General features: G+C 37.0%; 1 protein-coding gene across 10 annotated transcripts in view; it reads left to right on the top strand.

Annotated features, from left to right (window-relative positions):
* The window catches only part of ZNF260 (zinc finger protein 260), a 210,170-nt gene that overhangs the window by 122,119 nt on the left and 69,854 nt on the right, over window positions 1-18,197 (top strand). For 9 of the 10 annotated variants that reach the window (XM_070044166.1, XM_070044165.1, XM_070044172.1 and 6 more), the window contains one exon: window positions 1,594-5,011. In XM_070044166.1, coding sequence (XP_069900267.1) covers window positions 1,594-2,996 — 1,403 coding nt within the window. In that variant the 3' untranslated portion in view covers window positions 2,997-5,011. Of the gene's footprint in view, window positions 1-1,593; window positions 5,012-18,197 lie in introns of those variants that run through there. The other variant, XM_070044176.1, reaches the window with a different exon arrangement.

Below are 18,197 nucleotides of genomic sequence, written 5' to 3'. Positions count from 1 at the left end.
TATTTTTGCCTTTTATCATGCAATGTATATCAGTCACTTTGGATTTTCCTTAGGTTGTTCCCTCATCTGATTGCCAATCTCCAGCTAGGTCCAAGAGATCTTTTGTTACAAAGTGCCTTACACTCTTGCCCACCTCCACCACATTTTACATATCATTCTGTTACCAAATTCTCCTTTTCAGCCGCAGGTTTACTCAGAATTGCATAAGCTTTACAATATGGGAAATACCTATTATAATATCTAAAACATTCTGATACTATTTTAGGCAGTATAGCTTTGAGAATAAGAAAATGGAAAGGAATACCTGGGAAAGAGCATGAAGGAAAACACTTAAATATAGACTAGGATTTCAGGAGGATAGATGAATAATAGTGAAAATGTTACTGAAGAGAGGTAAATAAAACACCATCTTTATTGGGATGAAGAAACTCATGGTTTTGCATAGGAGGAAATTAACAGCAGTGATCGAGACAGTATGCATAGGTGGAGAGGCAATTGGAAAACAATCATTTATAAACACTATTGTATATATGAATGTATCTTACTATATTATAATTTTCATGTATATAAATTTATATATATAAAATCACTGTAGTGTAGTGTGAGGTTTTAAAGGCATGGAGATTCTTATAGTTATATAATTATTCTGGTAATTGTGTTACCAGAATTGTGTTACCAAAAAGTGACTTCTTTTTGTAATATTGGCTTTTATTCTCACATTGCTTTCAACTAGTGATTTGCTTTTCCTGTAATTATGAATTACTATGACCTTGGGGCTTGCTATTCAGTGGCACATAGAATGACTTTATTTGTCCTTTTGGAGTTTAATAAGGAAATAAACAGTATGATAACAGAGAAAATTACAGATTACACAATTGGAAAAATGGGTATGAGGGCAAGGAACTAGATATTGGAATAGAGACATAGATATGAACTTACTTAGAGTCAGCTAGTACATAATTTCAGAGGGTAGTAACTTTTAGACCCAGACAATGAAAAGGAAGTAGTATATAAGGATTCCATTTCTGAGAAATGAAATATCTTGTGGGTATCTCTAAATGATAGGAAATGTGGTTTGATGCAGAAGGTGAAAATGATTAGGTGAAAGGGAATAATGGATTAAAATGTTGTTTTACAAGCAGCACCCTGTTATCGATGATAAAGTATTGGGATTATATTGTAAAAGAAGAAAAGTATCAGAAAATTGTTAGTATGTATCAGTAATCAAATTGTGATCTGTATTTGCAGTATCTCTACAAGATACTGATGACTAAATTCCACATCTATAGGTGTTGATTCAGTTTATCTGGATTAGTTCATGAACATCAGTACTTGACAAGCTTACTAGGTGATGATCAACACCAAAATTTCAGACCCACTGACTTAATCCATTTCTCTTAGCACAAACCTCACAACCTTATGTTATACTCTTAACATTCTCTGAGTTCTCTTTACCTTTCCTCAAACTTCATAACAGTATTTTAATCATTCACTTATACTGTGAATTATTTTCAGTTTTTTTCCTGTGCATTTTATAACTATTTTATCTTTGTTACACATGAAAAAAGAAATTGTTTTTTCCCTTTCTTTCAGACTTGGAATCCAAGTGTGACAAAAAGACTTTATCTACAGAGAAGGACATTATTGAAAAAAATGATTCTCAGTGGGAAGTAATAGAAAGTAGTAAATTGGTTGGCCTTGAGAACTCCATTGTCAGAAATGATTGGCAAAGCAAAAGGAAGACTGAAGTGCAAAGACCTGAAGTGGGATATTTCAGTCAAATGAAAATCATCTCTGAAAAAATACCCAATTACAAAAATCATAAATCTCTTACATTACATCAGAGAATTCATGATAGTGAGAAGCCCTGTAAGGAATATGGGAAGGTCCTTAGTTGTGACTTAAACTTTGATGAATATGAGAAAATATATACTGAGAAAACCTCTGAATGTAGTAGATATTGGAAAACCTTTGGAGTAGATGACCCACATACCCTACAACTGAATATTCATACTGGTGTGAAACCTTGTAAATGTATGGAATGTGGGAATGCATTTAGTTTTTGTGAAGACTATAGTGTACACTGTGATGATCAGAACGGCTATAAATGTAAGCAATATGGAAGGACTTTTAGGAGAATTGAAAAAATCACTGCACTTCAAAGAATTCATGATGGTGAGAAACCCTATGAATGCACTTCCTGTAGGAAATCGTTTAGAGTGCATGCACAACTTACTAGACATCAGAAAATCCATACTGATGAGAAACCTTACAAATGTATGGAATGTGGCAAGGACTTTAGATTTCATTCACAACTAACTGAACATCAGAGAATTCATACTGGTGAGAAGCCATACAAATGTATACAATGTGAGAAGGTCTTTAGAATTCGTTCACAGCTTATTGAACATCAGAGAATTCATACTGGTGAGAAACCTTATGCATGTAAAGAATGTGGGAAGACTTTTGGAGTCTGTCGAGAACTTGCTCGACATCAGAGAATTCATAGTGGTAAGAAACCCTATGAATGCAAAGCATGTGGAAAGGTCTTTAGAAACAGTTCATCCCTGACTAGACATCAGAGAATTCATACTGGTGAGAAACCATATAAATGTAAGGAATGTGGGAAAGCTTTTGGAGTAGGTAGTGAACTTACTCGACATCAGAGAATTCACAGTGGTCAGAAACCTTATGAATGTAAAGTGTGTGGAAAGTTCTTTAGACTTACTTCAGCCCTTATTCAACATCAGAGAATTCATAGTGGTGAGAAACCTTATGAATGTAAGGTATGTGGGAAGGCCTTTAGACACAGTTCAGCCCTTACTGAACATCAGAGAATTCATACTGGAGAGAAACCTTACGAATGCAAGGCATGTGGGAAGGCCTTTAGACATAGTTCATCCTTTACAAAACATCAGAGAATTCATAATAGTAGGAAACCCTATGAATGTAAGGAATGTGGGAATGCCTTTAGAGTGGGCAGGCAACTTACTTGACATTGAACAAGTTGTACTGGTGAGAAGATTTTTGAATGAAAGACATATATAAAGCCCATTTGTTTCTGAGTTTCATTGGAAAAATATGTGTATTTAAGTAGAAGTTATCGCAGAGATTCTACCTCAATTAAATCTATTTCCAGACTTTATGGCCACTCTAGAACTAGAATTATTCATTCATAAGTGAGATATACTTTCAGCTTTGTTCAATATCACCAAATATTTCTCCTTTTTATATCAATTAACATTCTGAATATCCGTTTATGTAAGATGATGCCTATCAATCCGTTTCTTAAATGGGAAATGTATTTTCCTAATTATTAATTATTTGAGTTATTTTCATACGAGTTTTTTTTTTTTGCGGTACGCGGGCCTCTCACTGTTGTGGCCTCTCCTGTTGTGAAGCACAGGCTCCAGATGCGCAGGCTCAGTGGCCATGGCTCACGGGCCCAGCCGCTCCATGGCATGTGGGATCCTCCCGGACCGGGGCACAAACCCGTGTCCCTTGCATCAGCAGGCGGACTGTCAACCACTGCGCCACCAGGGAAGCCCTCATATGAGTTTCTTGTCCAGGGATGTTTTGCTTACAGTTACTTTTGGTGTTTGTGTTTTTGGCTATTTATTGTTTTTGGCTTAGTGATTTGTAATATTGCTCAAATATATCTTTTGCATTCTAATTTTTTGCCTGTTTTATATGGCATACTTATCTTCTCCAGGGAGTTAGAACCCCCAGACACTATGTGGTTTTAAAGTTTTGTGGTCCTGCAAGGTGTTTGTGTAGATTTGTTTTGTTTTCTCTTGATTTTGTTTTAATGGTAGATGTTTTAACTTCTCCATTGTCATCAAATGTTTGAATTCTTTCTGAATTTCTATTTTGTTTTGACACAACAGATTTCCCTAAATACCTTTTGCAACACAATTCCTTTAAGGAGTCTTTTCACCTCTAGGCAGTACCAGTAGGCATCCAAATGAAATGAGCATTTAAAATATTTCATAAAATATTCTAACCCAATCTTACATCTCTTAAATTTGTTAGGCAGCTTTAAAAGTAGGAGAAAACCTACAGCTATTGCAATGATTATAAACTGGTCACTAAAATCAAGAGGGTTTACAATGCTGCTATTTACCATGGCTTCAATTGGGTTTTGTATCTATTTATAATTTTCCTTTTTATTCAGTTCAGGGTTGTCTTACTGTGTTTTGGCAGTTGGAAAATCAGTAGACCTTTGATTTTAGCAATCTCCCCTGACTCAGGAAAAACGAAAAGACAACAACAAAAAAATGAGACAGTTAATAAGGTTGCAAATCTTAGCTACTCATCACCTCTTTCTTATGACAGTTGACCTGGTTATATAATCAAAGTGATCAAAAGCCACTGGTTATTGATTTTTATAAGAAAATTTACCTGTTATATTTACATACATTTACATCACTGTCATTCATTAGATTTTAACTTTTGAGATTGGTATCTTGCCCAGTTTTGCATGATCAGCAATAGTAAGTAAGGTTTTCTCATTGGGTATACTGAGCTATGTTTTCTTTACATATTCCTTATTAGTAATTTACTTAAGTTAGCAGTTATTAAAAGTATGTAACAGATAGATCATTCATGTCCTACAGAGTAAAAGAATGGGTCTCTGTTGTTACCCTTATTAGGATACTTGCTATTTCATATCTTTGAAATAGTTCAATTGTATTATAATTATTAATGTTATTAATAGCTCACTCTATTTACTGAGCTGTCATGTGACCACACTGCTGATTTGCTCTTATATCCTACTCTACCTGGTTATTCTGAGTTACCATCAATGCTGTTTAATTTCCCTCTTCTTGCACAGTACTCCAGAGCTACTTGCCCTACTCTTCTTTGTGTGTTTTTAATATTTTTTGCTTGCTCGAACAAACTAAAACAATGAGCTATCCAAACCTTATATACGGACTTAAAATTAATGACAGAAATAAAATAACCATGTGGCTTGACACTTATTTTTTGAATCATTAATGAATAAATGAAAAAAAATACAACACATCCTTATTGTCTCCCTTATTTGTAATTACAGCTACATTTTGTTCACATTACATTAATATTTTGGTCACATTACATTAACATTTTCCTTTGAATTTTGTTATGAACTCCTGTCATTTCACAGACTGCTAATCTGATAAACCAAAATGTAACATTTGGTACTTTTTCTTGGTGCTCAAATTGATAAAATTTATTCCTTTCCATTTTCATTTGTTCCTTTATCCTTTCCACATTTTCCCTAGCCTACTTGGAAGCTTTGGGTTCTTTCCCCAAATACAAGGGGATGTTCCAGACCTATCCTGTTTATTGCTGTCCTGAACCATAAAATTAGCTACTGCAAGGAAAGGATTCTGGTTCAATTTAATGGTGAAGAATTCTAATTAATAAATGTAAAGGGAATGAGGGAAATAGGAAATCACCATAATAATAGTGGTAATTATATACAAAATCCATTGATGGATGGTAAGAGTTGAAGGTGAAAGTATAAGGAAAAAATGGGATATTAGAATTGTTTCAAAGTATCTCTCCCAAGTATTTAATTACAAAGATAAAACATTGCACACACACCTTTAACCGAATAATCACCAACAATGAGACACTGGCATCAAGGTGATGCACTAAGAAGGGCAAACACTTGGGTAGTATTCTCACCAAAACATGCGTAACTATGTTCTAATAATGAAGGAACTGCAGGTAGACCCAAAATGAATACCCTTTTGTAAAATAACTTGCCCAATACTCCAAAAGTTCATAACTTTTCTAGGTCATAAAAGGCAAGGGAACTAAATACAATGCTGGATTGTGGATTCAATTTTTGGAACATTAGCAGAGAAAACTTGATGAAATTCAATCAAACCTGTCATTTGATGATAGTATTGTTCCCAATGTTAATGTCCTGGTTTTGATCATTATACTACAGTAGTGTAAAATGTTAGTATTAGGCAAACTGGGAGAAGGGCATATGGAAACTCTGTAGTCCTCTTGCAATTCTTTTTTTTTTTTCTTCTTTCAATTCTTAAGAACAGAATTTATTTTTTTAATACTCTGTTTCCAGTCAAAATGGGAATAATAGAGGCAGGATTTACCTTCCTGCCTAAAATAACAAAACACTAGATAAAATATGAGAAATAAAGGTTTTCAGACATTGGACACCAGGCAACACAATGGTAATGCCTAAGAAAGTATAAACAAATGTGATCCACACATTTGACCCAGCCTACTGCCTAGAGAGCATTTCCACACCTCAGCACTGTGAGGGGGAATACAAGGGGCGCTTTGTAATCTCCCTAAGTAGACAAGATGGAGCTGAGAGTCCAGGGAGGCAGTGATGGCTAGAGTCTGCAGGGCAGAGTATTGAGCCAAGTTCTCATCAGTGCATGGGATCAAGGAAACCACCTGAGGCCAGCAAAAGAAATGCTTAAGAGCACAGGTAATCCTTGGAGCTCACACAGAGCCAGGAATAGTTTGTGTCCCCATCAGCAAGAGTGGTAAACCTCATAATTTATAGGGCACTGGTTAGATTACTCAAAAAGCTATTGCCTCAGTAGATAGGCGAGTTAGCACTAGGTTAAGGCTTTCCTAGTCCCACCTAGCAGAGCTTAAAGCAAATCTTGAACAAATTGTTTCCAGGTAACATAAGTATATTACAGAACAAAGTTTGAGTATATTTATAGAAATGCAAAAATACCAAGCACATTGAAGGTAACTTTCATAATGTCTGTAGTAAATAAATTTTACCAGAAGTGTAAATAAGCAGGCATACATGACTATAATGCAAAAAATCAATAGAACCACAACCAGAAATAGAAATGACAAAAATAGATTTTGTATTTAATAATAGATACTGACAATACAAAAGTCATAACTATATTCTATATATCCAACAAGGAAGAGAGATTGATCATGTTAAGTACCAATGTGGAAAATATTTAAAAGACCCAAACAAATCTAGAGGTAAAAACAACAATGTCTGAGACATAAAAATACAGTTGCTAGAATTAATAGATTAAACATTGCAAAAGCAAGCATTAGTAAACTGGAAGGCATAGCAATAAAAACTATATAAATTGAAACAGAAAAACAGACTGAGAAAATAAGAGTATCAGAGAGCTGTACGACAACTTCAGCTAGCCTAATTATGTGTAATTGAGATCCCTAGAAGAGAGGAAAAAGAATGGGCAGGGGACGAAAAAATAATTGAAGAAATAATGGCTGAGGGACTTCCCTGGTGGTGCAGTGGTTAAGAATCCACCTGCCAATGCAGGAGAGACAGGTTCAAGCCCTGGTCTGGGAAGATCCCACATGCTGTGGAGCAACTAAGCCCATGCACCAGAACTACTGAGCCTGTGCTTTGGAACTTGTGAGCCACAACTACTGAGCCTGCATGCCATAACTACTGAAGCTCATGCACCCTAGAGCCCATGCTCTGAAACGAGAAGCCACTGCAATGAGAAGTCCGTGCACCACAATGAAGAGCAGCCCCCAGTCACCACAACTAGAGAAAGCCCACGCACAGCAACAAAGACCCAATGCAGCCAAAAATCAATCAATCAATCAATTAATTAATTAAAATAATGGCTGAAAACTTTCCAAATTTCATGAAAATTATAAACCCACAGGTCCATGAAGTTCAACCTATCCCAATCACAAGAAACATGGGGGACAGGGGGTATTACTCCAAGGGAATCATAACGAAATTGATTAAAATCCATGCCAAAGAGAAAATCTTAGAAGCAGGGAGGGGGAGAAATATCCTGTATGTGCAAAAGAGCAAAGATAAGAAACCATACTTCTGGACATGATGGAGTAAACACATTTTGCCCTATTACTCTCCACTTATTAGACTTAAAATCCATGGAAAAAATACATGAAATAAACTTAAGAATCTGAAAGTTGGAGTAATGAAGGCCAACTCTATTGACCTTGGGATTCGAATAACAACCCAGCCCAGTGGTGAGTTCCCTGGCAGAAGACTGGGTGTTTTGTGGTTTTTGTCTCCCCATATATTCCTATCTGAGCACCAGAGACTTGAAATTAGAAATACCAGCAGGTGCAAACAACTACCAAAACACCAAACAATAACAACAAAAAAAAAACACACAAGGTATGCTTGCTTTTCCTATCCAAAGGGCTGAGAAGGTTGCTGCCCTGCAGAACAATACCCTATTGACAATGCCAACTCTGCATTAGCTGAATACTTTAAAAATGCCAATCTTTCACACTATTATGCAAACAGCTAGCAGCACCATCCTCCCTTCTTGCCAGTAAGCATCTGCAGAGGCCTTGTGTGTGCACAGCCTAAGATCCCAGCCCAGCAGTAATGCCTCTTCTCCCAAGCAATGGGCATATGCAGGCACTGTGTGTGTGAGCAGAGACCTGACTGCCATCCTGGCCCATCAATAATAGGCATCTATAAAGATCATGTATGTGATTAGAGCATTGACTGCCAACCTAGTCCAAGAACCATGAAGCACACCTCATTTCCTGGCTGGCAGATGCATTGGGAGGGTGTAAGTACAACTGGGGCATTGACTACTGTTGCGACTTGGCACTGACAGGCATTTACAGGGGCAATATGTGAATTATCACTCCAATGAAGCAGTAACAAAGGTCCTTTCCCTTTCCAGCCAGTGGGGGCTCCAAATACTATGTGTGTAAACAGAGCCATGACTAAATTCCTGCTTATCAACAAGTAGCAAGATTTACACAGAAACCAGAGTGTCATAAGATTATAACCCAAATCATTGGGGTACAGTCAAAACTTACTCATCCTAGCAAGAACAAGGAATATTCAACTTGAATGAAAAAAGACCAAAACAAACCAAGATGACAAAGATGTTGGAATTATAAGGATTTTAAAGTTACTATATAAAAATGCCCAAATAAACATGGAATGCACATAAAAACAGAGCTCCAAAATACAGGAAGCAAAAATTGACAATTTCACAATAGGTAGAGCCTTCAAAGTCAGTTTCAATATCAGCTAGAACAACTAGGTAGATGGTCAACAAGAAAATAGAAGACTTGAACAAACTATGAATCACTTAGATAATAGGCATCAATAGAAACTTCACCCCATAAGAGCAAAATACACATTGTTCTCAAGCATATACATATAAAACATTCTCCAGGATAAAACACACTGAGACATGAAACAAATCTTAGTAAATTTAAAAGGATTAAAGTCATACAAAGTATATCCTTCAGTCACATGATATTAAATTAGAAATCCAAGAAATTTGAAAAATTCACAGATATTTGGAAATTAAACACATTACTAATTAACCCTAAGGGTCAAACAAAAAATAAGGAAAATTTAAAAAATATTTTCAGATGAAAATGAACCTAATGAGATGCATATAAAGCAGCACATAGAGGTAAATTTATAGCTGTAAATGCTTATATTTTAAAAAAGAAAAAAAAATCTCAAATCAGTAACCTAACTTTGCAGCTTAAGAAGCTAGGGGGAAAAACCTAAAACAAGAAGAGGAAGGAAATAATAAGGAATAGATGAGAAATAAATGGAAGAGATAATAGAAAAAATATATAAATGAAACCAAAATTTGTTTCTTTAAAAGATCAACAAGGGACTTCACTGGTGATCCAGTTGTTTAGACTCTGTGCAGGGGGCGTGGGTTTGATCCCTGGTTGGGGAACTAAGATCCCACATGCCGCATAGCACAGTCAAAAAATTTTTAAAGATCAAGTAAAAGATCAACAAAATGACAAATATTTGGCTAAAACCACCATGAAAATAAAAAGGGAGAAGGTACTAAAATCCAGAATGAAAAAGAGGGCTTAACTACCAACCTCACAGAAATACAAAGTATAATAAGGAAATGCTATGAATACCTGTATCCCAGCAAATTAGATGAGTTACAAAACAAATTCCAAAAAAGACAAAATCTACCAAAACACACACACAAAAATGGATAATCTGAATATGTCCATATTTGTTAGAGGAAATGAATAACAACCTTCAAAACAGAAAGCATCGGGCACAGATGATTTCACTGGTGAATTCTACCAAATGTCTAAGGTAGAAATACTAATTATCTGTGATCTATTCCAGAAAATAGAATGATGTCCTAACTCATTCTATGATGTTGTCATTACCCTAATACCAAAATCAGATAAAGACATTGTAAGGAAGGAAAATTACATACCAATATCTCTCATGAATATAAAAGCAAACATCCTCAACAAATTATTAGAAAATCAAATCCAACAAATGTAGAAAAGTAATTACATACCACAGTCAAGTGGGATTTCTCCCATGCATGCAAGACTGGCTCAATATTTCAAAATCAAGCAATTAATCTATCATATCAACAGGCTAAAGAAGAAAAATCATATGATCATATCAATAGATGCAGAAAAAGCATATGAAAAGATTCCATACTCATTCATTATTAAAACCCTCTCAGGAAACTGGAAATAGGGGAAACTTCTTCAATTTGATAAGAACATTTACCAAAAACTAACAGGTAACATCATATTTAATGGTGAGGAACTAAAGACTTTCCCTCTAAGAGCAGGAACAAGGGAAGGATATCTTCTCTCACCACTCATATTCAGTATTGTACTGGAAGTCCTATCTAATGCAACAAGAAAAAGAAACCGTATACAGATTGGGAAGTAAGAAATAAAGCTATTTGCAGATGACATGGTTGAATGTGTAAAAATCCTGAAGGATGCTCAAAAAACTCATGGGACTAATAAGTGATTATAGCCAAGGTTGCAAAACATAAGGTTAATGTACAAAAGTCAAGTACTTTCCTATACACCAGCAATGAAAAATAGGAATTTGAAATTAAAAACATAATTATTTAATTAGAACCAAAAAAGTACTGAGGAATAAATCTAACAAAATATGTACAAGAGATATATGAGAAGAACTAGAAAACTCTGATGAAAAAAATCAAAGAACTAAATAAATTAATATTCTATGTTCATAAATATTAAAAAATTCTATGTTCATAACCCAATATTGTTAATATGACAGGTATTCCAAACTTGACCTATAGAGTCAATGCTATATTAAAATTACAAGTTATTTTGTAGATATTGACAAACTGATTCTAAAGATTATATGAAAAGACAAAGGACCCAGAATAGTCAAACAATACTGAAGATGAAGAAGTTGGAGGACTAACACTATCAACTTCAAGATTTACTATAAAGACACAGTAATCAAGACAGTGTGTACTGGCAAAAGAACAGACAAGTAGATAAATGGAATAGAATAGAGAGCTCAGAAATAGATCCAAACTAATAGAGCCAACTGATTTTTGACAAGACAGCAAAGACAAATCAACAGAGAAATGTAACAATCAACAAATACTGCTGGAACAACTTGATAGCCACATTAAGAAAATGAATCTGGACCAGGATTTACGACTTAAAAAAAATTCAAAATAAATCATGGGCCTAACTTTACAGTGTAAAACTAAAAAAAACAAAACCACAAAAACTTCTAGAAGATAACATGGGAGAAAATCTAGGTGACTTTGGGTTTGGCAATGATTTTTCCTAGAAACACCAAAAGTATGGTCCCTGAAAAATAAAACTTGATAAGTCAGATGTCATTAAAATTAAAAACTTCTGGGGCTTCCCTGGTGGCACAGTTGTTAAGAATCCGCCTGCCAATGCCGGGGACATGGGTTTGAACCCTGGTCCGGGAAGATCCCACATGCCACGGAGCAACTAATTCCATGAGCCACAACTACTGAACCTGCGCTCTAGAGCCCGCATGCCACAACTACTGAGCCCACGTGCTGCAACTACTGAAGCCCATGCGCCTAGAGCCCGTGCTCTGCAACAAGAAAAGCCACCACAATGAGAAGCCCGCACATCGCACCAAAGAGTTGCCCCCACTCGCCACAACTAGAGAAAGCCCACACGCAGCAACGAAGACCCAACAGCCAAAAATAAATTTTAAAAAAATTAATTAGGAAATATCCTTGTAAGCAAGGAAAAAGAAGGTATAAGCAATTGAAATACATTTTGTTAAGGGAAAAGAAAGTAATTTTGTCTGAAAGAGAGGTCAGATAGAAGAGAAATGGAAAAAATCTGGAGATAAAAAGGAAATTATAGAAGGTAATGGAGAAGAAACCCTGGGCAAAGAGTTTAATGTGTGATCAGGACTAAGATTAGAATAAATTTAATTGAGTAAGTGAATTTTAATATTAAAGGTAAGGTGGTGCAAAACTAGAATTTGTTTCTCTCTCTGTTAAGAGGACAAAGTTTTCCTGGAATAATGATCTGCTTTAATAACAGATTATAAAAGTTTCTTTACCTTTTAAGTAATCTGTTGTAACTATCTGTATTTGCCTTTGAAGTCTTTTATTTTCGCTTTAGTTAAGTGAAAAAGTATTGTTTCACAGCACCTATAATCCTATTTGATGTTTTTGACAAACTTTCCAAAAATCAACCTCTAAATGAAGTGTTATTGACCTGAAATAAACTTGACATTTTCCAGAGGTCTCCTGGAACATCTCAAGAGATTTGTTTTCTCTCCTTACCAGAGAAAGATATTAAACTAATTAGGCTTATTTGGTATATTAAAGAACATGGGAAGCATTATCAAATGAATGGTGATAAACCCTCTTAGGATATACTGTATGGATAAATGTTATTAATATAGCTATTCTAGAAATTACATGGAATTCCTAAAAGTCTGGTATGTTCTAGTATAATGTTATCAGTCATAATTCTAGTTATTATCTTTAATTGTTCTATGTCACAGAAGTAACCAAGTTTCTTTGCCAATTGCATTGTGATCAGATCTTTGACCATGCGTTTTTAAATCTTTTGTCATTTATAGGCAGTTATTGTACTCTGATGCTTTTATAAAAATGCTTCATCTTCAAGAAGATCCATAGAAAGGACCTTTTGACCAGTACAGGTTTCTGATAATTTTTACATCATACCACTGAACTGGGTAAGAAATTAAAGAATTCTAATGGAAACCCTGATGGCTTCATAAAACTGTTAACAAAAGAGCAAGATCAAAAAGAATTAGCTACATAGGGCTGAATGATAGTTTTTATGACTTTTTTGTCTGAAATATTACTGGCTTTTAATCTTTGTTTTCCAGATATAAGGAAACACTCCCCCTTAAGCTAATTATAACTGACAGCAATTTGGTAAACTATACTTTTGTAAGCAGAGTAGAAACATTTATCTTTCCTACCTGATCCCTCCAGAAATTGGAAACTCCTAGGTTCCCAGCAGCCTTACCAGGTAAATAAGGAAGGCCACCTCCTGACGGGTACAGGAATTTTGAGTTATTTTGGGGACACTGAGAAGGGAGGAATTCATCCAAATCTATACCCATCACAGGTGGCAAGTCCTTGGCAGGGCTTTCCTGGCCTTAAGAGGCCTTTTAAAAGTTCAATCTGAGATTCCTTATAAAAAGTTCCAGCACAGCCAATTTAAAAGAGCCTGTAGGATGAATTACACTTATGTGAATAATCAGGCTAAGTTTATTGAAACCAAACTTATTTTGCAAACAATTAGTCTTAATTTGACTATCTTTGGTAGAAATCAGCATAATTTTAGAGAGAAATATTATGGTTTAGTGATATTACTTTATGTATGTTAAGTTCTAGTGTTGTTAATTGCTTCTGAGGGTTTGTGTTTACTACCTAAGACTCACTTCCTGGATGACTCCTTGTTACTACGTTGTGTTATTACAAAAGTTTAATTGAATTATTAAAAGACATTCTAGGTTTGTTTCTGAAGCTTATCACAGTAGTCTATCTTTAGATGAAGATCAGATGCCCTGTGACCTACAACCAGGAGATTATATACATATGAAGAAGCATCATTTAAAGCAGCAGTCCCTAACACTTTTGGCACCAGGGACTGGTTTTGTGGAAGACAGTTTTTCCACGGATGGGGTGGGAAGGGGGAGGGGGATGGTTCAGGCAGTAATGAGAGCAGTGGGGAGCAATGGGGAGCAGCAGATGAAGCTTCACTCACCCGCCAGCCGCTCACCTCCTGCTGTGCGGCCCAGTTCCTAACAGGCCACGGACCAGTACAGGTCCACAGCCCAGGGGTTGGGGACCCCTGATTTAAAGGACTGTCTCCAACCTAGATGAAAGGACCCTTAAACTAGTTGATGTGCAGCAAAAGTGAAGAAATTCACTCTTAGAATCATATTTCCCACTTAAAATGGGCCCCTACACTGTACTGGTCTATATAGAGGACTGCTGACCTCAAACTCACCTTAAAGCAATGCTCAAACAGAGAGGAAATGACACACCAGGACAAGAAGACAACATCAGAAATAGCTATCCCAAGATGCTAGACCTGACTTGTATGATTATTTATAGTGATCTCTTGGACTTCTGCATATGAATCAAATGTTTTCTATTACAGGCAAAATTCTACACAGTTTAAAACTTAATCTAATTGTTGGGCTTATGGTCACTTACCTATGTCCAGTACTTTTGGGTTACCTTGGTGGATTTCTCCTCTCCAAGACAATGATTGGATAGTCCTTAGGAAATTTATTATAGAAGAAAGAAGTTATAGTTCTCTTTGGGCCACTATTGATATTACTAGATGGGACCCCCTCAGTTGGCCAACCAATCATACTTGCTCTGACCCTGGACATAAATACGAATTTTAAAGTTACTCAAGCTCAGAGAAATGAGCTAATTTCAGTGAAAGAATATATACTCCTGATTATTAGGAGGGACCCTCCCTCAGTCATGGGATGGATTTATATGGCTAATACCAGGCTATGGTTGTTTAAGTTTAAGGGAACAATTTGTTTGCTGGGAACAATTAAATCATACTAAAGGTAACCATCCTAATAACACTAGGAAATTGGGCTGAGTGCCTTATGAACAATGCTTATATATCATTACCTTTAAAGATAGCGATTGGTAAGGAACAGACTGGGTCAGATGACTGGGGATATACTGGGCCACACCTAATGGAAGCTCTTGGTTTAAATTCTTACTTATGATCTTATCAATGCTACTAGCTGTATTACTTATACTCTGCCTATTTTATAAAATTATTGTTTTTTGCATTACCAAATGTGACTGAGCCTCCAATAAAGATAATGATGACTAAGCAACCTGAAACAATTAACTAAATATAGTTTTAAATATACATATAAGATCAAAATGATTGTAGTAGTGTAACCCTAGATATGGGAAGAAGCAGCAAGAGGGAATCATTTCCTAGACCATAACAGATTAGTAAGACAGATGGTACAGAAACTTTTATGACTACCATTAACAATGCCTAGTCCAGTAACAGCACACTGAGTGGCCCATCAATGAAATCCTCGCCATACCTAGGAATGAGCCTTCCTAGCACCATGGGACAAATTGGTCACAAAATGTCTCCCAAACCTTGGTTGAACTTATGACCAAAAGGGGGAAACTGTAAAACAAAAAGTGTTGTACACCATCCAGTTCTACAAGAATCAAGCCTTTAGCCACTATACTCACTGACTTACATCCTGAAAGGAATTCAGGATGAGTCACTCTGTGCTCTGCAAAAATGGGCCTTTAGATATTTAGAATTATTTCAGGAGAATTTTTAAATGAACTTGGATTCTTGCATCTTCCCAAACTTAGAAAAGCACTAAAATCATTACTTGAGATATTTGTTCCTCATGACTAGCAGTAACCTTCTACCGAGATGTATCCTTAACTGCGTGTACCCCTTCACCTCTTCAGAGTAATTTCTCAGAGCTATCTGAGAGGTTGTCTCCCAAGGTATAGTGCTCAGTAAGTCCCCAAATAAAACTGAAACTCACAGTTCTCACGTGTGTTTTTATTTCAGTCCACATTACAATGAAAAGAATTAAAATGCTACTATACATTTCATGCACCTATAGGTAAATTTTGTTTTGTTTACCAAAAACTTTCATACAATATATACCATTTAAAATCCTATTTTCATTTAATATAATACCATAAATTTTCTTATGCTTCCTTTCCTAGTAAGTACATGGTTATAAGATGGCTGCTCCATATGCAGCTCTATATCCACTTTCCAGGCAGGAAGGAGAAAGGAGGAAGGCCAAAAGAATACATACCCACTGAGCCTGCCGCATCCCCACCCCTTTAAAGAACTAAGAAATCCAATCTAACAGCTTTTGTTTACAACTATAAGGGAAACTAAAACATGTTTTTTGTTTGTTTGTTTTTGGCCATGCTGTGCAGCTTGCAGGATCTTAGTTCCCTGACCAGGGATCGAACCCATGCCCCCTGCAGTGGAAGCGTGGGAGTCCTAACCACTGGACCACCAGGGAATTCCCTTCCTATTTGTTTTTTGTTAAGCTGAGCACACTGCCCCTTCAAACAAAAATCCGGATTTTTATAGCAATAAAGGAGAGAATGGATTTTGGGTTAGTCACACATGAAAAAACAACACTGTCTAATATTAAAAATAATCTCAAATAACTTTCAATTATGTGGGAAGTTACAACGTCATTTAAATGAAAGTATTTAAAAAATATATATGTATACACATGTGTGTATATATACGTGTGTACATATATGTATCTACATGGTTCCATATATGTACATATGTAAAATCAGAATACTCAGCATACATATTAATTTTTAAAATTACAAATGCAAGGAAGATATTTCCAAAGAGAAACAGTAGGTTCCGGTTTACTTCATGGGTCTTTGTTAGGAGTTAGCCAAGAAAGAAAAAAAATCACCTCCTGAAAAAATAAAGCATTTTACAAACAAAGAGAAAATACCAAGCCACCTTATGTACGACTTTTAGATGTCACAACCATTATTTTCTCCTCCTTGGAGATCTCTCTTGGAGAAGGATATGTTAGCTAAGCAGCAGTAGGGAAAGGATGGGGTTAAAGCACACCAAAGTGTGCTTTGTTTTGCAGAAACTGTTAAATTGCAGAAAGTTCCAACCGCCAGATGTTTCAAAAAGGTTAGAGTGCAAACAAACAACCAAAACACCTGCTTGCTTGCAGTTTTTGGCAACCTAGAGTAACCTCTATCTCTTTACCATGCCTGCCCTTTCAGGACTATGCATGCCCCCCAGGTTTAAAACTTCCCCGTCCAGCTTTGGAGAGACAGTACTTTGAGAGCTAGCTCTCTGTCTCCTTACTTGTCACAAGTAATAAATGCTTCTGCTTTACTCAAAAGTACTTGGTGTGTGCACTGGCTATGCACCACAAGGGACAGACCCATTGAGCCCGGTAACAGAGATGGGGAAAGGAGACAACAAACCTTTCTTGAGGTCCAGATGACAAGGTCACCTTGCTCACTTGCCCCTCCCTGACCAGGGGAAGGCTATCAGAGGAGACCCGGGCTTCCATCTCAACCTCAACGTCATAGAGAATAATCAGGGTTTTTACAGGGGCAGAGCCATCCTGTATCTCATACATGACTACATGTGACACAGTAACTGACACAGTCTCCCCAAATTCACACATCCAGTGCTGCATAGTCACACACCCACCAGTAGACACAAAGTTAACAGCCTCAGTCTCAGACTCCCCCTTCCTTCCGCACACAGTGCTACACAGTCACAATCCCCACTAGGGCGCAGTCACAGAGGCACAATAACAAAGCTCCCTATGCCTGCACAGAAGAGGAATACACGATCCCACAGAAACAATCCACACACCCACCACAGGGACACACAGTCACAGGTAGCCCACACCAGCACACAGTATTACACACGGTCACATATTAACAATCATACCACGGAGATTCATCCACAGAAAGCTACACACACACGGTATCACACACAGTCAGAATAACACACACATCACTGGGACACATAGCCACACACAATTTCGTAACCGACACTCCCCTCCCCAACCCCGTCCGTTCCGCCTGAACAGACTTAATACTCAGTCTCCACCCCCGCCCCGAGCTCTGTACGTTTCACCTCCAATCTGCCGTGCGCGGCGCCAGCCAACAGTTCAGAGACTAACACCCGGCTCGCGTACAGCTCTGCTCAGAGCCGCCGGCCGGAGAACGCGGCGGCCTCTGGGAAATGTAGTTCAGAGCCGCACTCGCGAGGGACAAGATGGCGCTGGGCTTGAGCCCTGCCAAAGAGATCCCCACAATCACTCCCTGCCTCACCCCTACTCCACCCCAGCCTCGAATCGCGCCCTGGAGTCTTCTGGCGCTCCTGGCGTAGCCTTGCACCGTGGCTCCTAG

The sequence above is a fragment of the Globicephala melas genome, chromosome 19 (genome assembly GCF_963455315.2).
Source record: "Globicephala melas chromosome 19, mGloMel1.2, whole genome shotgun sequence".
Classification (NCBI taxonomy): Eukaryota; Metazoa; Chordata; class Mammalia; order Artiodactyla; family Delphinidae; genus Globicephala; species Globicephala melas.
This window is presented reverse-complemented; position numbering and strand designations above follow the sequence as displayed.